Consider the following 26,690-nt stretch of genomic DNA (forward strand, 5'->3'; position numbering starts at 1 on the left):
TAACAAACCATACATCAATGGAAAGCTTATTTATTGAGCTTTCAGATGGTGTATAAATCTCTGTTTAAAAAAATGGACCAGGGTCCAGGGTCGCATATATGTTACATGTTGCGTGTTTGAATCATTTTCGGCCCAGGTATGTACAGTGCTGCTTGAAAGTTTATGAACTCTTCAAAATGTTCTATATTTCTGCGTAAATATGACACAAAAGATCATCAGATTTTCAAAGTTGACAAAGAAAGTCCAATCAAACAAATGAGATATATACTTTGTCATTTATTAATTCTGGAAAACCCATAATACATATCTATGAGTGGCAAAAATATGTGAATCTCTAGGATTAGCAGTTAATTGGAAGATGAAATTAGAGTCTATCCTTTCAGAGGTGTTTTTAATCACTGAGATGACTATCAGGTGTCAGTGCCTGCCGTGTTTTATTTAAAGAACAGGGATCTATCAAAGTCTGATCATGTTTGTGGAAATGAATCATGTCATGAACAAAGGAGATCTCTGAGGGCCTTTAAAAAATGATGTTGTTGCTCATCAGGCTAGAAAAGGTTACAAAATCATCTCTAAAGAGTTTGGATTCTACAAATCCCACAATTAGACAGATTGTTTACAAAAGGAGGAAATTCAAGACCACTTTTACCCTCCCCAAGAGTGGTTCACCAACAAAGATCACTGCAAAGCCGACGTGTAATAGTCTGCGAGGTTGCAAAGGAAACTTAGGTTCTTCTTCTAAGCAACTAAAGGCCTTTCTCACATTGGCTAATGTTAATATTCATGAGTCCACCATCAGGAGAGCACTGAACAACCATGGTGTACGTGGCAGAGTGGCAAGACGAAAGCCACTGCTCTCCAGAAAGAACATTTTGCCCATCTGCAGTTTGATAAAGATCATGTGTACAAGCCAGAGGACTATTGTAGAAATGTTTTGTGGATGGATGGGACCAAAATAGAACTTTCTGGTTTAAATAGGAAGTGTTACGTTTGGAGAAAAGAACACATTGCATTCCAGCATAAGAACTTTATCCCATCTGTGAAACATGGTGGTGGTAATATCATGGTTTGGGCCTGTTTTGCTGCATCTTGGCCAAGACAGCTTGCCATCATTGGTGGAACAATGAATTCTGAATTATACCAGCGCATTCTAAAGGAAAATGTCAGGACATCTGTCCAAGAACTGAATATTAAGAGAAAATGGGTCATGCAGCAAGACAACCACCCCAAGCACACAAGTTGTTCTACCACAGAATGGTTAAAGAAGAGCAAAGTTAATGTTTTGGAACGGACGAGTCAAAGTTCAGACCTTAATCCAATTGAAATGTTGTAAAAAGGACCTGAAGCAAGTGGGTTCATAAGAGGAAACCCACCAACCACAGAGTTGAAGTGGTTCTGCACTGAGGAATGGCCTAAAATTCTAACAACCTGACAAGAAAATGTTACCTGCAGTTATTGCTGGAAAGGGGGTCACACCAGATACTGAAAGCAAAGATTGACATACTTTTGCCACTCACTGCATGTAACACTGGATCATTTTTCTCAAGAAATAAATGAGAAAGTATATTTTTTGTCTAATTTGTTTGATGGGATCCCCCTTTTTTTTTTTTTTTTTTTTTTACAACTTTCAGGACTTCTTTTGGGTCATATGAATGGAGAAATATAAAAAAAAAAAATCAAAAAGGTTCACAAACTTTCAAACAGCACTGTATGTAGTAACATTCGGTGTCAAAAGTACTTTTTGTTAAGTGATCTACAAAGTTAAAACCTTATAAAAATATCTATAAAACTTTTGTAGAATATATTTAGCCTGTTCTCACACTTTATTTAAAGATAAACATGAATGCATCTATTGACGTACCACTGTAGTATGAAAAATGTATCACTTTTTCATCAGAAAGTGAAAGTTTATACAATGTATTTTATTATTTAGTTTGTTTGAAAATGTTTAATATTTATGTTGTTTAGATGTTGCGTTGTTAGAAATAAATATGTAGGTTTCATAAATTTGGACTATTTTTGAGCAGTCATGAGTAATAAAGTCAAAGAAATGTAATACAATTCTGTTCATTCCAGAAGAGTTGAATACTGGTAATTCTCAGATTATATGCTCTTATATTTAAAAAAAAAAGAAAAAAAAAATTGTATACAGATTTTGAATGCGTTATTAAGGTTAACGGGATACTTTACTCAAATATGAAAATTCAGTCATTTACTCACCCATATGTCCCTCCAACCTATAAAAGAAATTTGGGTAACACTTTATTTTAAGGATCAGGAATTAGACAGTAATTAATGACTAATAACTGCATTTGTAAATGACTAGTTATGGACTTGTATGCCATTACAAGCTATTTATAAGGCCTTTATTGGTTGTTGCCTTATTTTTGTCTTATAGACCCTTTATACTTGTTTCTGTCCTAACAGTGTATTAATTAGCTAAACATAAAACAAACGAATAGCTTGTATTGTGTGAATTACACACTTTATAAGTTCTCAATACACTATGTGAATGTGTAGCTTATAAGTATAAAATAAATATAGAATAGGCATTTCATCACAGACATTTCAATTAACAGAAAAACACTTTTACACAAAAGCACAGTCTTTCTAGCAGTTGTTCCATACTAACAAATGATTTAAAAACTAAATATTCCCCATTCCCTGAATTTATTAATAGCTAACAAGCAAATTTCTCACTAATACATTCAGTATTACTTCAGATTATGTTCCCTATTCTAAAGTAGAAAAGCGACATGAAAGTTTTTAAATGTGTCTCATCTGTCGTTTGTTCTCTTGTTGAGCCATCAAACAATAAAGACTTTTCTTAATTCTTCACTGCAATCTTTCATGTGTCTTTTCTACTTTAGAATAGGGAACATAATCTGAAGTAATACAGCATTTATTAGTGAGAAATGTGCTTGTTAGCTGTTAATAAATTAAGGGAATGGGGAATATTTTGTTTATTAATCATTTATTAGTATGGAACAACTGCTAGAAGACTGCTTTTGTGTAACTGTTTTTCAGCTAATTTAAATGTCTGATGAAATGCCTATTCTATATTTATTTCATACATATAAGCTACACATTCGCATAGTGTACTGAGAACTTATAAAGTTTGTAATTCGCACAATACAAGCTATTAGTTTGTTTTATGTTTAGCTAATTAGTACACCGTTAGGACAGAAACAAATATAAAGGGTCTATAAGACCAACATAAGACAACAGCCAATAAAGGCCTTATAAATAGGTTGTAATGGCATACAAGTCCATAACTAGTCATTTACAAATGCAGTTATTAGTCATTAATTACTGTCTAATTCCTGATCCTTAAAATAAAGTGTTACCGAAATTTGTATGGACGAAACTTTATTTATTTATTTTTTAAATAACTTAATTGTAATCCGCAGATAAAAAGAAAGCCATACAGGTTTGGAACAACATGATGGGGTAAGTAAATGATGATAGAAGTTAATTTTTTTGGTTAAATATTTCTTTTATTAAGGAACTTTTTGATCTGTTTTTTTTTTTTTTCCCAAGACATTCTTACCTGCTTCCACATCCACTGATTGGGAGTCGATATCCAAATCCAATCTCTTAGATGCCGCATTGCAGAAGTCCTCGAGCACGCACTGCACCGTCTCCGTAACATTGTATGGAACCGGTTTGTTTAATTTAATCTTGCTGTTTACCACCACACTGCCGTTCTTGAAGTTCAGAATCTCCAGCTCCTTAAAGCCAGTCAGGTTGGTCTGTAGATATGGCAGAAGCTGCGGGAAAGCAGAGATAAAAGTCAAATGAGCGAGTTGCGACTTCTCTTTCATCATTGCTGACTAGTGCAGACTGGTTAATTGTGCATGAATGTAATGCAGCGCATATGCGAAACTTTTGGGATTGTCAATTCTGAAGCAATTCTCCTCAATTGCTAGAAACTGAACGATTTCGGCCAGTGTCTGTCTCTCATCCTATTACAATATGCAAAACCTTCTCAGTGCTCATTTCATTCTGCATGAGGAGGGCCAGTTAGAGATAAAGACGGCTGTTCAGGAGAAATAGGGCGTAGCAGCTCAGTCATTCATCTCGGCTCAAGATTTCAAGAGCTTGATTGCACCAGTCACACAAAAGATTGAAGACTCGAGGATATGATATATTCGCATTAGAGTCACAGAGATTATTAGAGTTTTCAAAATCTCTCAAATTAGATTTGCATACTACTTGTTAATCCACCATTTCAACTTTACAATGTGTTTAATGTGATAATGAAAACAAAAATGTTTTAATTATTTAATAATGAGTGGATAATCAGGAATTAAGATTTGAAATCTGAAAGTCAAAAAAATATTGTCTTTTTTATTTTTACTTAACGTGAAGATATTATTCAAATTATATTTAATATTTTAAGTTTTTTGAGGAAAACATACCAGGATTTTTCTCCATATAGTAGACTTCAATGGGTTGAAGGTCCAAATTGCAGTTTCAATGCAGCTTTAAAGGGCTCTACATGACCCCAGCCGATGCAATGAAGGTCTTATCTAGCTACACGATCTGTCATTTTCTAAAAAAAAAAAAAAAAGTACATACTTTTTTTTAATCATAAATGCTTGTTTTGCACTAGCTCAACTTCACGCATTACGTTGGAAAGGTCACATATGATGTAGGCGGAAGTACGGAAAGTAAACTTGCAAAGACAGTTAAACACCCTTTACAAACAAAGGTAAAACAACAATGTTGGGCATTTTTAAAATTGGAGGAAAAAATGAGATTGTCACAATACTGTGAAGAAAGGAACGACAGAGATGTAGATCAAAGGAACAGAATTTATTATAGTCTAAAATAGGGTAATCCACACTGAGAATGATTAAGACACGTATAGAACAATAGACACCCGAGAGAGACAGAATGCAAGGATTTGAACATGGGATAATTGGGGAACACAGAATGACTAATTAGACTAAACACAGGAACAGAACTGGGGCAAAAACACAACAAAACAGGTCCATATTCCTGACATATCACCCCCCTCCCGGAAGGCACGTCCTCGCGCCATAGAAACAACAGAGGGAGGGATGGGTGGGAACTTGGGAGGAGGCTCGGGAGGAAGATGACTAACAGGGTGGAGATGATGGAGGGAGGAGCCAGGGAGACGACGGAAGGGACTTGGAGCAGGCGGGATCCAGGTCACAGCCATGATGACGACCCACAGTGGAGCCAATGGAGGGAGGAGCCATGGAGGAGGAAGGGCTGACGGCTCCAGGGGGCTGACCAACGGGAACGGAGTAGCCCAAGGCGGAGACGGAGAGACGATGAGCCACGGTGATGTGGAGGATCCGGAGGGCCAAGGTGGAACTAATGACCTGAAAGGCCGCTGTGAAGCCTGAGCATCAGAGGACCAAGGTGGAGCTGAAGGGATGGAGGAGCCTGACGGAGCCAAAGGGATGAGGAGTGGAGTCCTAAGGTGCAGGATGGTCGATGCCAGACCAAGGTGGAGCCGGAGGGATGAGGGAGCCCGGGTGGAGCCAGTTGACTGCCGGGCCAAGGCAGAGAGGAGGGAGCTAGGAGCCATGGTGGAGCCACTGGGTCGACAGGCCGAGGCGGAGTCCTGGACTCTGAGGCTGGAGGCAGAGACAGGGGATCCTCCAGCTAAGACACCAATGAAGACTGGCAGACCCGCAGTAAGCCCACCACACAGATAGTGGGCTGAAGGTGAGCAGAGGTGCTGACAGACAACAGCGGAGGAGGAGGCAGGAGCAGGAGAGTCTCTCTTTGAGCTGGACTTGGAAGCAGGAACCCTCTCTGGGCTAAATGGAAAAACAGGAGCCCTCTCTGGTCTAAACTTAGGAACGGGAGACCCCATTGGGCTCTCTGTCATCTGTGGGCTTGGGCTGATGCTCCGCACCGCGGGGAGATGGTGGGCTGGGCTGGGCTCTGGGTAGGGAGTGGGACTGGCGAGATCCTTCTTGGAACAGACAGTGAACGGAGATCCGTTTCTTGACAGTGTCCACTCTACGAATGCAGCAAAGTCCTCTCGAGGGCCATCTTCCAACGACGCCGCTCTGCAAGCGGAGATTAAACTGCCGTCGTAGAACGCACACAATGCTTCGTTCGGGTATCTGGTGAGGTGAGCGAGGACCAGGAGCAGTCTGGTATGATCATCAAGAGATCTATCCCCCTGCTCCAGCAGGGGAGGAGGTATTCGAGAGGGGAAAGCACACAGTCAAACTGTTTTAGGTTGGGCCTTTGCATAATACTGTAAAGGAAGGAACGACGGAAAATGTAGATCAAGGGAACAGAGTTTATTATACTCCAAAACACAGGGTAATCCACACTGGGAACGATGAAGACACACGTATAAGACGATAAAGACCTGACAGAGACAGAATGCAGTAACTTGAACTTAAGTACATGGGATAATTAGGGGACACAGGTGCACTGAATGACTAATTAGACTAAACGTGGACAGGAACAGGACCAAATAAGGGCACACAGGAACAGACACAGGGGCGAGAACACAACAAAACAAGCCCCTATTCCTGACAAAGATGGAGTTTTTTGCCCTACCCTACCTTTCTGAACCGAAGTAGAGACGAAGAACTAACCACACGTTAAGCAAGACAAGCATTTATGGTTAAAAAGTATATAAATTGTTATTTTGATGATGGATTGTTTCGCTAGATAAGACCCTTATTCCTCGGCTGGGATCGTGTAGAGCCCTGCAATTTGGACCTTCAACCCACTGGCCACCATTTAAGTCCACTTAATTTCTTTTCGACTGTAGAAAGAAAGACATTCATCTTGGAAGACATGGGGGTGAGTAAATTATCAGAAAATTTGAATTCAGCAGTGAACTAATCCTTTAAATGAAATTACTATGTTAAATATTTGAAATGTAAACATTACAATTTTGAACATTTTAATTGAATTGAATTAAAGTAACATGTTTATTTAAACATAATAATTGTTTACAATAGTGAATGGAGAGTGAACATGAGGAGTGAGAAGGCTGGGCCTGGGACGATGTCGTATTAACTAAGTAAGTGCATGTCTACATAACAGGAGGTAATCTGTATTTGGAGGTAGACCTGATCTGCCAGTCATGATCAACCTCTCACCTCTCAGCTAAGTGCCAGGGCAGAGCAGGTGTTATTCTTCCCCACAGGGCAGGCTGTGACTCAGAGCTCAGCCTCAATCAATGTTACTGTCTAGCTCATGCCAGTGTTGTGACCTTTGATTGCCGTCACAGGACAGAAGGAATCATCTAATACATACAGTAGCGCTCATTTCCAAATAGGTTAATGAATGAATTATCACAGACAGCAGCATTGTAGCGTATCCCTACTCTCACACTCTTTCTAGCACGGTGCTTACACTTGTATCTACTGGTTCATAGGGATCTCTTTCAGTGCTGTTCTGTTCTATAATTTTTAATGATATTAAATGCTTAATAAAAATATATTTTTAAAATGTTATTGTATTTTAATGACAAAATTAAATATGTTTTGTTCTCCATGTCCAGTCGAAATGGTTGCTACACAAACCAGTAGAGACAGGAGTAAATGAGCATCCTACAAGGTTGAGAGGCAGAAATCAATGCAAACCTAGTATAGGACTAAAATATTACAGCTGTCTCTACAAAAGCTACCAAAACGTTGAATTATAAATGGGCACAATTGATGAGTATGGTGGAAAATCAATGTTCTTTTTGCAGACTTTAGCAAGAACATAAATATCTAGAGGTTATGAGATTATCCTTTAAAAGCCCATTTATGAATCAATGAACTAATTTTATGGCCATTTTACCTAGATACTTACCAGAGTAGCTCCTGGACAGATTTTAAGTAGTTCATATGATAATCCAAAAGGTCTCATAGCACTGGTGTTAGTCTGGTGTCTGGTGAAACTACAACGCAGTACAAGTTTGGGCAACCACTTGTTATTGGAAATGGAGGTTTTCTATCTTGAGATTCTTACAGAACAGAACAACAGATGTTGTAAGTTGTACAAGAGTCCCTAAATCCTTAAGAGCTGTGTTAAGTAATTAATAAAGATAATAAAAGAGCACACAGTACCATTAGGAAAAGCAATCATTAACACACATATACAGTTGAAGTCAAAAGTTTACATTCACCTTGCAGAATTTGTAAAATGTTTATTATTTTACCAAAATTCAAGTACCATACAAAATGCATGTTTTTTCTTTATTTAGTACTGACCTGAATAAGATATTTCACATAAGAGACGTTTACATGTAATCCACAAGAAAAAATAATAGTTGAATTTATAAAAAATAACCCTGTTCAAAAGTTTACATACACTTGATTCTTAATACTGGGTTGTTACCTGAATGATCCACATTTTTGTTTAGTTATAGTTGTTAATGAGTTCCTTGTTTGTCCTGAACAGTTAAACTGCCTGTTGTTCCTTCAGGTCCCACAAATTCTTTGGTTTTTCAGCATTTTTGTGTATTTGACCTCTTTCCAACAATGACTGTATGAATTTGAGATCCATCTTTTCACACTGAGGACAACCAAGGGACTTGTATGTAACTATTACAGAAGGTTCAAACGCTCACTCAAAAGTGCTTCAGAAGGAAAAACGATGCATTAAAAGGTGAAAACATTTGAAACTTTTAAATTTGAAGATCAGGGTAAATTTAACTTGTTTCGTTTTTTGGGAAACATGTAAGTAGCTTCTGAAGGGCAATACTAATTGATAAAAAATATACTATTTAGGCAAAATAAAATGTACACATCCTCGTTCCTTTCAAAAGTTTACACCCTTGGCTCTTAATGCATAATTTTTCTTTCTGAAACATCTGTATGGTGTATGTAAACTTTTGTTTCATGATTTTCAATTTTAATTAGACATACTTTTTGATTAATATTTTTTAAACTCTCAAAAAAGAAGAAGAATATAAACAAAAATAAATAAAAATAAAACAGATTTCATAGGGCCCTACACATGAAAACCAGTCTGAACCAGTCTAGATGAACTATTTATTTGATATGTATCTAACAAGAAATTGCATTCGCCCAGAATCATTCAAAATCAAGCCACAAAGCAGCTACTACATCTCTTTGAGTTGCTTTTATTATGAATAATTAATTGAGCTGTTAATTTCAAAATCAAGAAAAAGTGCTTTGTCATTGATGTAACAATCTAACCAACTATTTGGAGACTGATTACATTCAAGGACATGTGTCTCACCGAAGAACAATTCAAAATCATTTGGCTGCCTAACCAACTAAAAGCAGATTTAGAGAAACAAAACTAGACAGCAAGTCCCTGAGGTAGTTTTTGGCATGCTGTGTGTTTTTGGTCTTTTAATCCAACAAGACTGTGAAATTGGTTCCTCTGTGTTTTACACAAATAAGAAAAACAAGATTATTTACGGATATACAGTTGTAACATTTAATTTGAGCACATATTCTATGAACATATTAATGTTAGTGTGCACTGAGATCCTGGGAAACCAAAATTTGCTATAAGGCCACATTCACGCTATTAAGAATAAAACGAAAATATATTGCAGGTTGAGCAGATGGTTAATGCTGGTTAGAGAGCTCATTGATCAACATTATTAAAGACAGTTTTTGATCAGTAAGATCAGAAGTGGGAAGTTGTTAGACAAAAGTGCAGAATTTAGTGCCAAAAGTGATTAATTATGCTTTTTCAAGTTTGGATATAGATGTACCGGTATTGAGGCTAATGTCTTCTGTTCTCTCTCAGTCACTTGACTAGAAGCCTCAGGATTTGGTGAGTCGCTTGGTTGAGAGAATTGCCTCTAGTTGAAAAAACAGGATATTACAAAATATAATCTGAATTATTACAACAACACTTAGTTGGGAAACTGTAACATGATTGGTGGTCTGAAAGCTTCATGTTTGTAGCACTCTTGTACACACCGTATATGTGAGTGTATATGAGTGGTGCAGAGTGGAAAGGGAGTGTTTTTTTCTTGGATGAGAACCAGATTTTTTGAAAGTTGAAGCATTTGTGTTTTCTCTTGTATTAGAATTGTTCAGGGCAGATTTCTCTCCAGTGAGCGTGGAGTGACCAAAGAGCAGGAAATGGGAAAAAAGCAAGTCGAGCTGGAATGGAGTGATTATGCATCACTTTGAACAGGGAGGAAAAATTTCTCCACTCATACGCAGTTCAAGTCTATGTTGCTTGGTGACATAAAAAGCTTGACGGTTTGTTTTTTTCCCGAACAATTTTTGTTGGCGGAACAAAACAAACATGAAACATGATCTTTACTTAATATCCTAATGACTTTTGACATAAAAGTAAAAACCAACAATTTTGACCCATACAATGTATTTTTGACTATTGCTACAAATAAACCTGTGCTACTTAAGACTGGTTTTGTGGTCCAGGGTCACATATTTTGAAGAATTTGGAAGATCTAAACAGTTGTTGGTCCCTATTGACTTTCATAGTTAGGGAAATAATATGGAAGTCAATGGGCACTATCAAATGTTTTGATTACAAATATATTATTTTATGTTCAGTATAAGAAAGAAACACATCCAGGTTTGGAATGATGTGATGGTGAGTAAATGATAACATTTTCATTTTTGGGTAAACTGTTCATTTAAGGTACAAAATGTAAACTTTTTTTTATATTGAACTGTTTTGCTTGTGATTGTGATGTTGCTTTCTTTCATATGTTGAACACAAAAGCAGATATGTGACCCAGGACCAGTCATAAGGGTACATTTTTTATTTAAGGGTACATTATTTTGATTGAGATACATCATCTGAAAGCTGAAAAAACAAGTTTTCCGTTAATGTATGGTTTGTTGGTATAGTACAATATTTGGCTGAGATACAACTTTTTGAAAATCAGGGATCTGAGGATGCAAAAAACTGAAAATAATGAGAAAATCGCCTTTAAAGTTGTCCAAATGAAGTTGGCCTAATCAAAAATGAAGTTTTAACATATTTACTGTAGGAAATTTACAAAATATATTCATGGAACATGATCTTTACTTAATATTCTAATGACTTTTGACGTAAAAGAAAAATCGACAATTTTGACCCATACGCTTTTTTGACTATTGCTACATATATACCCGTGCTACTTTTGTTTTGTGGTCCAGGATCACATATTTTGAAGAATTTGGAAGACAGTTGTTGGTCCCTAATTTCTAAAGTTGGGAAATACTATGGAGGTCAATGGGGTCCTAAAACCATCAACTTTTTTCATTATAAAATATTTGTCTTTTATGTTCAGTATAAGAAAGAAACTCATGCAGGGTTGGAACTGACGTGATGGTGGGTGAACTATTCCTTTAAGGTACTAAATTTTCACTTTTGAAACTGCGAAAACTGAATTGAACTGTTTTGATTGCAATTGTGATGCAGCTTTATGCCAACGAATGAACTGCAACCATGCCGATATTCACCCCTACACCACTCTTGCTCGTGTGAGATTGCTTAATTTTGTTTTGAAATGGCCATACAGGGTTTCATTTTGTGTTTTCCTTTCTAAATCAAAATGGTAAGGTAAACATAGTTCAGGGCAAAACGTGAAGTGACATAATAAGTATCCCTACTCAAAATGTACAGAAATGTAATTCACTTTTCTGTCAGTCACCCAAACCCTTTATACAAAGGCTTTATAGAAAAATGTATATTACGTTTTGAACAACACTGTTCTCATATGCCATCTGTCAAATCCCAGCAGACAAATGACACACTTTATCTATTCAGTGTTCCCAGCATGCACTGCGCACAAAAAAAAAAAAAAGTAGAGCTAACAACAAATGGAGGATAGAAAGACATGCAGCAAGATAAAGTCAAAGACAAAAGTGTGTTTACCTACCAGTTCAAGAAACGTGTTCTCCAGTGATTTGTACTCGGGGGAACTCTTGTTGAAAAGATCCTCTGAAAACATCATATTAGTCACACGTAAACTAAAAAACACCACTAACTCTTTGGCCTGGTTAGAAGCCATCATTGACGGAGTGGTAACGTAACCTAGAGGCTGAGCAGAGGATTGTGGGTTCTCTGAGTCCAAAGTGTCCTCCTCCTCATCAGATTGTTCAACATCTCTGTCAATATCTGTACTACCTTCATGTGGGGGAGGTGAAATTGTCCAGAGAGTCTGTCCCTCTTCATCCAGGAAATTGTCCGGGGTCAGGTGTGAAATGAGGTCTTCTGTAGGCGTTAGCTCAGAGGGAATTGCCGCAGGGACAATTGGTTCTGCAGTGGTAAGTCCAAGTGGAGGCACCTTTCGGTGGAGTGTGTCTATGGTGGCACTGACAGATGGAGACCCCACATGGTCACTAAGGTCAATTGAAGTGGCCGACTCAGCTGGACCTTTAGGGTATGAAGGAAGACCTTCAGTAGAAGTCTCTAAAGGTTCGGATGGGCCAATTGTGTCATCTTCATGAAATATAGCATCTTGAGCTCGCTCTGTAGGGGTTAGGGATGTCAAGATTGATGATGTTGCCTCTGCAGGAGTGGCCTCTGGTGTTATATCAAAATCCATTTCAGGTTGTGTTGAAGAAGATGCTTTTGCTACTTCAAAAGACTGCAAGTCCAGTGGTGCAGCTGTGGCAACAATTTCATTTCCCACATCCGACCTCTTTGATAGGTAATCCATTGTAGTGGTTCTTGGCAAACCTTGAAAACAAAGAACAGGTTTTAGAGAGTGTCTTTGAAAAACTGCCTAATTACAATTAATTCTTTCATTCGTATGTTGCCTAAGGAAGCAAGTGCTCTTGTACACTACTCACTAGAAATTTGAAAGACTTACCTTTGGTCACTATAGTACCTTCAGTGGTTAGACCTGCTGTCTTTGAACCCTCAATATGGGAGCTGTTAATTAGCTCAGTGGCTACTGGTTGCGTGGGAACAGGTAATATCTGTATATCACTGCTTTCTGTCCCTTCACCCAAATCTGTTTGAGTCCTAACAGTGCCTAGATCTCCAAAAGAGATGCCTGAGTACTCCAAGTTGTCTTTTGTAGACTGTGTAGTCATTTCCCCAGGTAAAAATCTTGATTCTTTGCTGATTTCAGTACTGGATCTCACGCTCTCCTGCGTGCCTGCTGTTAAAGATTCTGTATGGGCCAAATCAGGTAAGGTTAAATATTTGCAGTCTATCTAAGACTCTTATATTGATTGTATTGATTTTGTGTACCTGGTTCGAAAGTAAGGGAAAGCACGTCCACAGGAAGTGTTGTGTCCTCACTTAGCGCCTTTACCACCATGCCCTTTATTACTCCCTCGATGCCATATTCATCAGTGGAGTCTGTGTCACCTATGGCCCGTGTCCCATCAGTCTCAAACACTACAGCATAGCTTGCTGCAGCAGCTTCAGGGCTGTTGTGAATGGAATTGGTTTGCATTAGGTTTGCATTAACCTTATTGTCTGTCTTAGCCCTCATGTTCCCTTTGGGACTGAAGAACCCCAAGGGTGTTTTAACAGCTCAACAATCATACTTATCATTGGCCTGTTAGGTTAATACTTAATGACTTTTTAAATCTTATGAGAACTGATTGATGAACATATTGTAGAGATTCCCTTTTGGGCAACTATCTAAAAAATTTAAGTCAAATAATATAGATTCATTTAGAAGGATTTAAGATTTTTTTGGGGAATATAAAGTCATTCTTATCATTACATTAGGGTTAACTACTATCATAATGTAGTATGCAAGCATGTTGTGTTATGAGTAAATTACACAGTCTACAGTACAACAGAACATAATGGTACAGTAATTGCAACACAGTTGCAACGCAATTTGCCAACTATTTCTTCAAATACATACCTCAAGATGCCCCTGTGAGAGAATTACCCGTCCAAAAATACAATTTTCAAGTTCAATGGGCTGTAATATCTTGGTGAATCCCACAGTTCCAGCATCAACTTACCGAAATCCCAGCAGGCGAATCTCTTTAAACCCAGGAAGTTTGTCAAACACATGCAGCATCTGCAAAAGTGTAAATGGCATATTTGTTATAACTTTATTTCAATAACTGCATAATTCAATCAATTATACACAGTTCGTTACATAACCTCAGAATTTGGATTGTCCAACATCATGTGCCATGGCTCTGGTCTTATTTTTGCTAATCTTATGCCGGCTTTTGTAGTTACCCAAGTCTTGTTTGGCTTTTCTGTTTTTTGATCTTTTACGGTAAGCTACTTTCAAACCCACTGTAGTAATTTGAATTTCCACTTCTCTAGAATATTCTTAACTCAAATGCATTTCTTTTATTACAGTTATCACTCACTATCCCTATAGGTTTCATAACCACATTCCTGCTTATTATCAGTGTTCCTGCTTCCATACCTTCTGTGAGCTCAACATCATCACAGACTCAGTTGAGGTGTAAATTGTCTGTTGTCTTGAAACAGCTTGAATCTGTGTAAACGTGGCATATGTTTAATCGCTGATTTCACCTAACCTTCTCATGAAGATTACGAGTGAAGTCTTCGTATTGAGGGCTGCCTGGATCTCTCAGTAGTGTGGGGTCTGCTATAGTCACACTGAACTCCACAATGTGCTCCTCCAGCCTCTGAGGGACAACATCTGGTGCCCCAGTTTCCTATCAGATCAGAGAATAGTCAATTTGTTTGTCTCTAACTCCATCAGTATGTTTAGTGCGTATTCTAAAAAGCACGAGTTAGTGGCCGTACGCTGTCAGATTCCATGATGAAAAGCTCTGCGGGACTCTTTGAACCTGAAGGATAAAAAGCCATCAATCAGTCACGTTTTTATAAGATCAACCAGTATTTCTTTCTCATTCGGGTGGTGAGGACTTACATTTCTCGCCCGGTGCAGGTGTGAGAGCCCTAAAAATAATTGAAAACATGTCGAGAAGGGATGAATCAATCCGAGAATGATAAACGCAATAAAATTCATTGTCCCCGATAAAGGGGTTGACTGCATATAAGCCCGGGTATGTTTGTGTGGCTCTAACACCCAAGCGTAATATGTCTGGGCACAGATCCCTCTTATTAAAGTGGATCAGGTCAGAGAGCAGTGTTTAGCTAGGCCACCAAATATGAACAAACTTTGTTTTTTAAAGGACAAGCTGAGATTTTCTCATCTCCCACTAGTCAGGTGACCTCATTCTAGATATTCTGAAGGGTTTGGGCCCAAAATGAAGATGAAGATGAAGTGAATCACCATACCATGTATACTGAAACCTTTGTATTCAAGATCATCTTCGGGATTCTTACCTCGCCTGTTCATCTTCAGCTTTCACTCTCTGTAAATGAGAATTGACAAACCTTTTTCAGTTTGATAATATTGGCACATTTAGGCTGTATTGGCAAGACAAATAGACTATTGGCAGCTACTCACACTGGCTACCATGTCAAGATGCTCCTGTGTGCTACTAAAATTTCGGGCCAGATCCTCCATGCAAAGCGAGTCTCTTTGACAGGCGTACACCCACTGCTGGTACTCCATGGTGTCAGGAACTCTGTCAAGAAAGATCCGGAAGGCCTCCCACACAGCTTCTTGACAAACTGGTAAATATCACAGGAATTATTTAGAGAAACCCGTTAGAGAATTGAGCGTAGATGGTGAGGACAGCAAAGACCAGATAAAACGGGACACTTAAAATTAATTATCTGCACCGCTGACAGAGTTGTAACACACTTAATAGTGTTTAGCATGCAGTCATTTGCTGCCATTATCTCATTTTGCCGACACGGCTATTATGGACATTTAATTAGGAGTATCTCTTAACTACATCTGACGGCTAAATGTGCCTCACCTTTAGCTTGTTTGTACCAGTAATTTAATATTGTGCTATCTGCTTCAGCGTAAAAATGTTTTGCCAGGTGACCTCAAAAAAGTGCCTTGTGGTATTAAAGTAATTGGCTTTATTCAAGCTAAAAATATTATTTAAAGTGGATACACCATTAGGATACACCAGTGAAAGCCATTTTTTTGAAGGTCTGATTAGGTAGGTCATTAAAGGGAGTAATATTATGATACTTTTTTAAGCTTGAGAATTTCTGTTCACATTCATTGTAACTGCATGGCAAAAGTGACTAGGAAATTATGTATCCACCTTATTCTTCAATGTGGAAGTAAGCCTATGAGCGAGACTATGGGTTCATTAGCCGCTATAGGGAAATAACGAGAAGAATAACAATGTGCAGTAAATGGTAAAACAGTTTGCTCTACAAACCAATATGCTCATAATAAAGATAATACATTAAAATAAGATGGTAAGACACCAATTTGCAATATCAAGCAGCTGAACAAGCTGTTTTGTACAGCTAAAATAGCTGGACTCGGATGCACCTGTTCTTCAGGAAAAATAATAGGTGGATAATTTCAAGTTTTGTGTTGTAGCGAAGTCATAAGTTTTTTTTTCACTTTATTTGTTGTAGAGCAGCACCCACAACAGGGGTGTTCCCGAAGTGTGAATCCATATGCACCTTTTTCCTCACATAAGAGTGGGCACAGCCATTTGTAAATTGTATAGATGTTATGGTTGTCTCATTCGCGTCAAGCAATTTTTTATTTTTATTTTTTTTTTGCTGCTGAATATTGCAAATGGGCGTCTTAACATGCTATTTTAATGTATTTTCTAAAATTATGAAAACACTGGTTTGTAGTACAAACAGTTTTACCACTTACTGCACGGTTATTTTTCTCGTTATTTCTCTATTGCGGCTAATCAACTGGAAATCTCATCCATAAGCTTACTTCCGCGTTGAAGAAAAAGGTTGATATGGAAAGGCAAAAAAAGGAATAACGCGTTCTGCAGAGCCACTAAAAGGACATGGTTAGCCGCTTGCTAGCGGTAGTCTGTTACATTACAGTATATAAAAATTTCACTTAATAAATTGAGTAAATTTGACGTTTACATTTACATCTGTAAGACATATTTTGAGTGTTTGCTCACCTGCAATACGCCTATAGGATGTTTCCAATCAGATGTCAAATAAACATCTATTAGATGTCTTTTAGATGTTTATGATACAGATGATACATGTAAAACTGACATCTTACAAACGTCTGTCAGATATTTGTACAGGGCAGATGCTTTCCAGATCAAGTGATCTTTAACAGACATCTTGCAGACGTACGTGTGCTATCTGGGTGAGGACCACTGACAAACATCTAATCATGTAAAATGTGTGGTAAGTACTGCCACTCTGTAGTAAACACAGAGTACCTGCCCAGATAGCACACATGCGTCTGCAAGATGTCTGTTAAAGATCTCTTGATTTGGAAAGCATCTGCTGTGTACAAACATCTGACAGACATCTGTAAGAGGTCAGTTTTATATGCATTCTAAACCATAAATATCTTAAAGACATCAAACAGATGTCTATTTGACGTGTTCTAAAAAAAATACAATGTTTTCTGACCTTAGATTTTTTAAAATACCATATGACCTGCTCTTTAACTCTCTTATACTTTCCTGGGCTTAAAAAAGTAATATTGTGAAATATTTTTACCATCAACCATTTAACATCAACCATTTTAATTTCATTACTACACGTAGAAACAGAAAAATCCATACTATAAGACTAAAGGAAGTAAAGCCTAAAAAAGTACACTACTTTTATCTATACTTGGCTCAGAGCCGCTTCTTTTTTTTTGGCTTGGTGTGATCTTTCATCTCTCAGAAGGCTTCGAATGATTGGGAAGTTAATTATGATTTATGAGGATCTGAGGTGTTGTTGCCAAATTTGGCACTGATGCTCAAGGCTCTGTCCCTTGTGGTGTGTAGGGTAGAAGTTGTCCTACCTCTTAGTTTGTAGTAGGCTTTATGGCTGGTGATGACCTCAGCCATGCTCTCCTGAGGACATACTTTCACCCCCGTACTAAACAGTGCTGATCTCTTTGCTCGATGCGTGTCTAGAGAAAGCGAATCTCTGCCATCTGTCAACTGTTTGATTGGCTGTGGAGTCTCCAGGAAGTGCCTGTACTTCACATTTCTGATCCCGAGAATCAAGTCGTCAGCAATGAGTTCTGCAAATGTCACAACAACAGCATGTTTTCATTGTTTCAGAAGAGCAGGATTGACTTTACCTGAGAACAGTAAGCCGATGGATCATATAATTACACTTCATGTAATTACGTTCGCTCAGAGACCATTTGAAACCCTTTAAGTCTATGATTAGTATGCTGAATGAACATTTAATTGGATTAGGCCCTAAGTCAAGCAGTTGGTTATAACACCATCCCAGCAGATGTTAAGCGCACTCACTAGATAAGAGTTGCAAAGGTCTGCTCTCCAGCTGTAGTAATCTTAATTGTGTTTGATTTAAATCACAGAATTTTTACATAAAGGCCAAGCTGAAAGAAAGTCTTCAAGATTGTTGAAATGGAAAAGTCATGCTTATAAGTATCAGCTTGCCATACAAAATGTGTCATTACTATTGCATTTAAGTTTTTATATTGTAACTTTTTACGTCAATACATAGGATAGTTCAAATGTTTTTGTTTATACAAAAAAAAAAAACCTTGTTCAAAACATCTCCTTTTGTGTTCCACAGAAGGAAGAAAGAACTTACATACATACATTTCTGGAACGACATGAAGGTCAGTAAATTTTTGCATGAACTAGCCCTTTAAAGGGGTAATCGGCTGCCCACTTTCCACAACTTGATATGATTCTTTAGGGTCTTAAATGAGAAGTCTGTAACATACTTTGGTTAAAATTTCTCAATGGTAGTGTAAAAAACACTCTTTTTACCTTGTCAAAATCAGCCCTTTTTAAAGCAAGCTATTCTGTTGCATGTTCCTTTAAATGCTAATGAGCTCTGCTCGCCTCGCCCCACCCCTCTCTGCAGTGGGATGATGAGCCGTAATGTTTACTTTAGCTGAATTTAGCCACGTTTAGCGGTGAAACTTGCTAACAAGCACATTATTAAGAAAGGCCATTTGCAAAGATGCATAAAAAACCCTTATACATACTTCTGCTGTGGGTGAAGCTGCATCACTAATGATTTGCACGAACATAGACGCATATGTAGATCGCGATCGGCACTTTCCTTTCAAAAACGAAAGTAACGTTAATCCTCTGGAACTTCAGTGGCTCAGCTGTTGGTAGTAAATGTCTGCTGTGTTCATTATAACATCCAACAACAGAACACCTCAATCACTCAATCGGAGACATTCTTGTCTTCCCCTGCACCTGAGTCGACACAATGGTGGTCAGAGTCGGACTTTTTCAGCTCGGTGAGGGCAGGTTTAAGGTTTGACGCTCATGTCAATCAATTATCATGGGAGCGGACACACTGACAGGAAACTGAGAATGACCTGATTTTAAAAAGGAGATATTACTTTTAAAGATTAAAAAAATACCACTGGGTGGATTTTTATCATTGTAGGGTGGTTGTGTACACAAACTGCCAACTCACATTAATGCTCAAACAACATGTAAAAGCTTTTGCAGCCGATGACCCCTTTAAATTATCAATTTTTGTGGTTAAATTCTTACAGTGAAAGTTCTTACTTGCCATAGACCCTAAAACTAACCCATGCTGACATCTTAAGAGTATTTATACTCAAGATGGCCCACCTTCTGACCTGTTACCTAATCAGTTGTGGCCAGAGATAGATGTTTGAGTTAACCAGCGCTTACGGTCATTGGCGTAATAGACTTACACCTGGTGTTTACTGGTATTTACAGACTAGTGAAGTTCAGAATGAACTGTCCAGATATTAGAATGACAGCTGAGCTCACTTCATTAACTTGAGTTCATGTCATTGTCATAGTGAACATATGTACTGCAAAATGACAGCGATGCATTTAATTACCTACTTCAGTAATGAAGCATCAAACAATTATACAGTTAATAGCTCATATCAAAGTACATCTGGGTGTTTTTACGTCAAATGACATCGGTTCTGACTAGTTTAATAGCTTATCTCTTGTGCCGTTGTGGTGTAGTTTTTTATAATTTCCTCTTAGTTGCAATACTCACAGATCCATTAAAAAATGACAAATTGTTTTTCCCCTTCAAGTAAGATCTTAGCCACTTCAATGCCTCTTTTAGAGATTGTTTGAAAGATCATATTAGGGCTGTACTTTAAATCAAAGCAATGTCGTACCTTGATGTTTTTGAAAAAGTAGAGTACAGTGCCTACATTAAAATAGGCTAAATGTTTTGTAAATGGAGTATTGTGTATTGTGACCAGCTGGTAAACTTCAGAGAGCTTCTTAAAACATTAAGCCTGGCTCAGATAGGGGGTCCCTTGGACTTCACCAGACCTCTGTTGACCACGCGCAGATTAGCTTAAGCTTAGTTAGTAGACAAGTAGTTGCATTAGCGTTATACAGTAAGTCCAGCTACAGTGGAGGCTGAACACATACCTTTGTTTTTAATGTTCTACTGGTAACTTTTAAAGCCAAATCTTGCTTAACAGAATCTCATAAAACATGTGGGCAGACCACACTAAGACAAGATTTCCTAGTATATGATTGTGTACATGAGCAGATTTCTCTGCATAGCATAGCTGTTCATAAGTTATATTGTGTTTTGGATGCTGTTGTCCTTTGTTGACCAGGCATATCTGCTGGTTAATTGCATAACCACTAACTACACCAGCACTTAACTAGCATAAAACAGCTTGGGCTAAACAAATTTAGATACCAACAAAACAAATTGCACTCAGTAACTAACAATCTCAACTCAGACTCAGGACATGCCTGTGGTGACATTTTTGGCAAAATGCTATTAAGTTACAACACTTTCAAAGCGATGTCTAGTGGTTGCTACTAAATGTGCATTCTCTTTATCAAAAAAAAAAAAAAAAAAAAAAAAACTTATAACATGGGTTGTTGTACATATTAATGCAGTTCGGAAATAGAATGACATTAAATGGTTACTGCTTTATCACATTATCAAATAACGTACTGCCTACACTAAACTTTACAGTAAACTTAACCAGTAGTGTAACAAAAGCAGATGTGAGATAAAAACCCATTTGCTGATGCAACCTTATGCAATTAGAGTTTTTTTTCTAGATTTCTATCATGACTGTTTTATAAGACTCTGAGATAAGATAACAGGTGCGCTACTGAGCAAGTTTACTACAGCAGAAAAGTCATTCATACAGAGTCGGTTATCTGATGAAACCATGAAAATGTAGTAGTTTGTACATCATGAACTATGGTAAAAGTGTTTTGGGATCATAGCATAGTATTGTGCAAGAATCAGTGCAAAAATAATTGTTAATTGACAATCTGCCCTTGTAATAATAATTTATGTAAAAAGAAATAAAAGCTAGTGTTTTAGTGTTCATATCAACTGGAAACTGCTGTAAAATGTTTTTTTCTAATGGGCAATAGGCACCTGGGGCCATTTTCCTGGTTGCTTTCACACTGGCAGCAGGAACTCTGGAGCAGCCAATAATTAAGAGAATTATTCATGGCATTTACAAACATCAGCAATCGGTCAATGGATTACGCTGTGATCGGAACTGTTTTTGTTGTGTGTTGTGGGTTTCGTGATAATAAAGATTGAAAATAAACACAATTTATTAGGGCTGCCCTCGACTAGATTTTTCTGGTCGACTAGTAGTTGTACATTATAAGCATTAGTCGACTCTTAGTTGAAAGGTTATTAATAAACCATATAAATCATAATAATGAGCCTTTAATAAATCATAATAATAGCCTAATAAGAGCTCAAGCGCACGCAAAAAAAGCTTGCCACATTGCACTGGCAGATGTAATAATTATGAATGTGTCAGGGAAAAACAGCAAAGATACTGCATTAATGTTGTAATAATTTATTAATAGACTAGTGCTTTCTTTGTTTTCGGCTTAAGAGTTGAAGTCTTCGACACTGACTTGTCATCTCCGCAGTAGTGGACGCACCTGTATATGCCTGTCATATGGATTACATAATGCAATATTTGTTTTCTATTTTGTCTATTTGTCTATTTGTATTTGTTTATTTAAAAGTAGACAGTTTACTCCCTCTATAAATATATTTTTCATGATTGTAAGGCAAGTATACACAGAGTTTCAAAGTTTTGCGCCTAAGTTTACAGAGACGGAGATGGCAGAAAGCACATCCTGTTTTCTTTTGTTATTTTACAAAAACACAACGTTTCGTTGTTATTCTGAGCACACACACAAATAAACGTAGAGTCTTTACAGATTCGAAAGATGTATTACTTTTATCTGTATGACCAAAAATGACTAGTGTTTTAAGATATTTTTAAGTGACTAGTATTTTAAGTATTTTAAGAGCAAGTGACTGCACCCCACGCCTCCATTTGTCATGCAGTATGCATGCTACTATGACAGTCAAGACTCATGCCACTGTAAGCTTTTCTTTTTCTTTTGTTTTCAGTCGCGTTGTTCTAACATCACAACAAATATTACATTAAGTGTTTCTATGCACAGTTGTTTTATGCGGATTTGGTGCCACCTACAGTTGTGGGTGTATTATTGACATGTCAAAGTCTAGACCCTGAATATAAGATGAATGCGTTTTTTCAGATGTATTTCCAAGATAAAAATATTGTCTTATATTCGGGTCAATACGGTAGTTCCCCTAAACAGAGTTCCTAGAACTAAATATGTTCCTAGTTCCTATGGTGCAAATGCGCCAAAAAGCGGAAACCTCCAATAGTTCGAGAAACTATGAAAAGGTTCCTCCGGTGTGAAAGCGCCTTGATTACCAAAATCTACCAGTAATTGCATTATAATGGTAATGCCTTAATTAGCATAGTAAGCAGTTTACTATAGATTCATGCAAACTACTACATGGCTATCAGTGCTGAATCTGTAACAATTTCACCATTGTTGTAATTCTTCTGAAACCCTGTTGTCAAATCAGATTGGACCTTCAGTCTAATTATTTTGATCACACACAAAAGGCGCCCTGTTCTAGAGCCACATGTGGCCCTATTTAGAGATGTTTGCAGTGGCAGACAGTGAGCTGATCACTCAGAGATACAGGGGTCTCAACAATATGTTTCTGGGTCACAGAACATCTGACCACATGTGTTAATTAGCAAACGAGCAGATGTAGGGCCAGTGGTGCAATTTCTCGAAGATAAAACAGGGTGACTGATTTGATCATGCGTCCCGCTGCAGTCTATGAGCCTGTCGAGCACATGTGCAGACATGAGGGGCGGCGATGCTAATTGAGCTGTACTTCTGAAGCGATGAGCGAGGCCCCACAGCAAAGCTACAAGCCAAAAAAGATTAGCGTTCCACACGGCCACAAACAGAATGCCTTTTGTTTCTCTCTGCTAATGAATGGAGCTTCTGAACACTGTAGCCAGACTAGAGGCATTCAGAACTCGCATGAAATGTTAGCGAAACACGTTTTTCGAACATATTGAACCAAAAAGGAAGCGCTAATGGCATGCTTGCCACAAAAATGTTATCAAATGATTTGTCATCAGGCTTTGTTTTGCATAAGAACAATCTTTGGGTTTCTTTTATGTCCTCGCAAATTGGCTCCTAAAATATTTAAAAGCTCATTCGATCAGTGAGGGTGGAAAGATGCTATTGTGTGAGGAATCGCACAGGCTGAAGTCGCTCTGAGGCGTTGTACATTACCAGAAGTCCTGTTTTTGTTGAATTATAAGACTTTGTTTAAATAAAACAGCATCAGAATGGCATTCAAACGCAGGCTTACCTTTGATTCTAGTGGCTTGGAGGGTAAACAAGAACAGAATGAGGAATAATCCTGTTTTCAATGGCATGTTGCAGTAGATTATGTCCTTTTGGATGTAAAGTCGCTCATTTGGAAAGAAAATTACAGTCCGTATCGATTTATCTCACATCCGAGGGCGAAGGAGTTAATTTCCATCGACTATGTGTCCAGGCTTCCATGGAGGGGGTTGTTTGTGGGCACTACTGTAGGTTGGGTGGTATTCCTAACAGATGGTGCAGATTCTTGGGTACAGATTTGATCTCAAGTGTGCGAGTGGGTGGAAGATGCTCTGCTGGGTGTAAGGGGAGTGATGAGGTTAAAAACTCTGCCTCTTTTTCTGGACTAATCTGTTAACCTCTCACTGACTCCTAATCCCCGTAGGCCCACGTGGTGGACTATCCTCATCCTGTTAGTAGCCTTCTGGACCAGCATCTGCTAGCCTCCTTGATTCGGTCACAAACCACTTGCTCCGGCGCCCTTTTCTCTCGGTCTGGCCCACTCGACACAAGTTTCTCAGCCCTCTGCCAGCTTTTGTGGCTGCCAAGCCGAAATGCTGTATTCTACTCCCCCTGTTTGGGACAGCAAGCTCTGCCCTTTCTCTGATCATGGGGCCAGATCTGTGTACTGAGCGCGTGTTGTCGTACCCTTGTGGTGCATGTTAGTCCCCAGGCCTACTGCTTGAGCTGGGAAGAGGATTACACACACCCTACTTATTAAATTTCACAGCCATAAATAAGTCTCCACTGCTCGAAATCCATTCTAGACCTTCCACGGCACTGGACTCTGCACATTGAACTTCCAACTTTCAAGAGATAATGAGAACAGGCTGATGGCCGTTTGTAACCAGCAGAAACCCCTCTGGCAATGAGAATTTTAATTATTTTTTACCCAGTTTGGGCTTTGAATAAAGCTGCTCATTTCGCTTGTGGCCTGAAAAAAAAAAACTCTCTTCTGCACTGCATCTTGAAGTGTGGCTTTAAAGGGATAGTTCACCCAAATGAAAATTCTGTCAATAATTACTCACCCTCATGTCATTCCAAACATGTAAGACCTTCATTTATCTTTGGAGCACAAATTAAGATATTTTGGATGAAATCCAAGAGCTTTCTGACCCTGCATAGATAGCAACGCAACTGACTTCAAGACCCAGAAAGGTAGTAAGGACATTGTTAAAATAGTTCATGTGATATCTGTGGTTTAACTGTAATGTTATGAAGCTACGAGAATACTTTTTGTGCGCAAAGAAAATGAAATGTGTGTTCACAAGAGTGTCATGATGCATGCGTTGTGATACTCTGTTGAACGTGCGTCAAAGACTGACGCATAAGAGAAGAAATTGTTGAATAAATTTGTTATTACAAAAAGTATTCTCATAGCTTCATAAAATTACTGTTGAACCACTGATGTCATATGGACCATTTTAACGATGTCCTTACCTTTCTGTGTCTTGAAGGTGTCAGTTGCATTGCTGTTTATGCAGGGTCAGAAAGCTCTTGAATTTCATATAAAAAAAATTGTGTTCTGAAGAAGAATAAAGGTCTTGCAGGTTTGGAATGACATGAGGGTCAGTAATTAATGACAGATGGATAAACTATGCTTTTAATTTATATAAGGACTTACATTAAAAAAAAATGTTGATAATCATGATAATTGTAAATGGCACAGACTACAACTACAATTACTATTAATTTTATAAACGTTTATGTTAAATTTAAAGACAAACAAACAAAACCATAAACAAACAACCACAAATAGGAACATTTTCAATATCTGTATTTAAGCCGTATTTATAAGATCTAGGTTGAGAAATATTTAAATTTACCATGGTAAAAAGGCTTTGCGAGTATTTTATAAATGTTGATTAAAAAACCCATTGCAAAATTCCAGCATTTACGCAGTTATAATATAATTTCATTTTAACATAACATTTTTTCTCTTGCAATAAGTCATGGTGACAGATGTTGGTAGGTTTACGTATATACCAGCCTTCACACTGGCTATTATCTTTAATTGAAGGGAAAGCTCTTGAAACATGCTGTGGCGCAGCTGGTATAAACTCAAGCCTTGATTAGAGTGGCCTCGATCAGCTCCGGTGGCCATGTCAGGGCCACAATTTGCCACAGACCTAAATAAGTGGTTATCCCGGCCACATATTAAGTGTTTCTGACACTTCAGACAATGGGCCGTTGAATATAATGCACACCCTAGGAGGTGATGCAGCCACGACACTAGGCAGTATGCATTATTTTTTAAGAATTGACCTAAGTCAGTTATTCTGCTTATATTATGGTTATCACACGTCAACACATCGATCAAATTATATATTTCAAGCCATTCGTCCGGTTTTTGTCATTAAAATGCTATTGTGAGTAGAATTAATTTCTTATGCAGTTCATCTAACGCCTCCGTTGCTAATTCCAAAACATAATTTAGACCTAGTAACGACACTTTAGCCGTTTATAGCAGACTAATGCAGTTAATAATGAAGTTTAGACAGACAGACAGAAATAGATAGAGATTAAGCTGGTGATTTATTTTTCTGAGTCTGTGCATGTCTCAAAAGTGATTGGCAGCAACGTCTCTACTAATAGTTAAACTAGTTGACCTGTAAATGGGAATAAACAGTTTCCATTGCAGTTTTGCGATATATTAGTTTTTGGAAAAAACACCTCATGTGAGCGTAAAGTTTTGAGATATATGAGAATTTTTGCTAAATTTATGTTTCCATTGGGTGTATTTTTAATTTGCAATGTCAGTTTGTGCAATTTGAAGGGTAATGAAAACACGTCTTATGGCACTATAGTGGACACTTTGGTAACCATGGTACATTTTTATCATTCTTATTGTTAATTTTTAGTTTCCTTATGGTAGGCCTAGGCTATAATTTTTGTGCCAAAATTATTCTTTTGCTATCAAGATATTCTAGTAATGGTTGCAGTTCCAAAAGTCTGAGACCACTAATTTTAATTTTCAGATTTTCCACAGCAAATTGTATATTCAGCAAAATAATATGAAATGTATATCTCTCTTTTTCTTTAATAACAGCATGAACTCCACCATGACCTCCCCAAGTTAAG

At 37.8% G+C, this 26,690-nt stretch overlaps 1 protein-coding gene across 1 annotated transcript in view; it reads right to left on the bottom strand.

Moving 5' to 3' along the window:
* Positions 1-24,090, bottom strand: part of impg1b (interphotoreceptor matrix proteoglycan 1b) — a 36,644-nt gene extending 12,554 nt beyond the window's left edge. Inside the window, exons 1-13 of the mRNA XM_073826442.1 lie at positions 23,596-24,090; positions 17,732-17,956; positions 15,320-15,486; positions 15,196-15,224; positions 14,777-14,805; positions 14,650-14,693; positions 14,418-14,558; positions 13,881-13,939; positions 13,147-13,328; positions 12,761-13,066; positions 11,825-12,627; positions 9,692-9,781; positions 3,551-3,770 (exon numbers count right to left, since the gene is read on the bottom strand). Coding sequence (XP_073682543.1) covers positions 3,551-3,770; positions 9,692-9,781; positions 11,825-12,627; positions 12,761-13,066; positions 13,147-13,328; positions 13,881-13,939; positions 14,418-14,558; positions 14,650-14,693; positions 14,777-14,805; positions 15,196-15,224; positions 15,320-15,486; positions 17,732-17,956; positions 23,596-23,662 — 2,362 coding nt within the window. The 5' untranslated portion in view covers positions 23,663-24,090. The remainder of the gene's footprint in view (positions 1-3,550; positions 3,771-9,691; positions 9,782-11,824; positions 12,628-12,760; positions 13,067-13,146; positions 13,329-13,880; positions 13,940-14,417; positions 14,559-14,649; positions 14,694-14,776; positions 14,806-15,195; positions 15,225-15,319; positions 15,487-17,731; positions 17,957-23,595) is intronic.
* Positions 24,091-26,690: the final 2,600 nt, after the last annotated feature.

This window comes from Garra rufa, chromosome 21, assembly GCF_049309525.1.
Source record: "Garra rufa chromosome 21, GarRuf1.0, whole genome shotgun sequence".
Taxonomy (NCBI): Eukaryota; Metazoa; Chordata; class Actinopteri; order Cypriniformes; family Cyprinidae; genus Garra; species Garra rufa.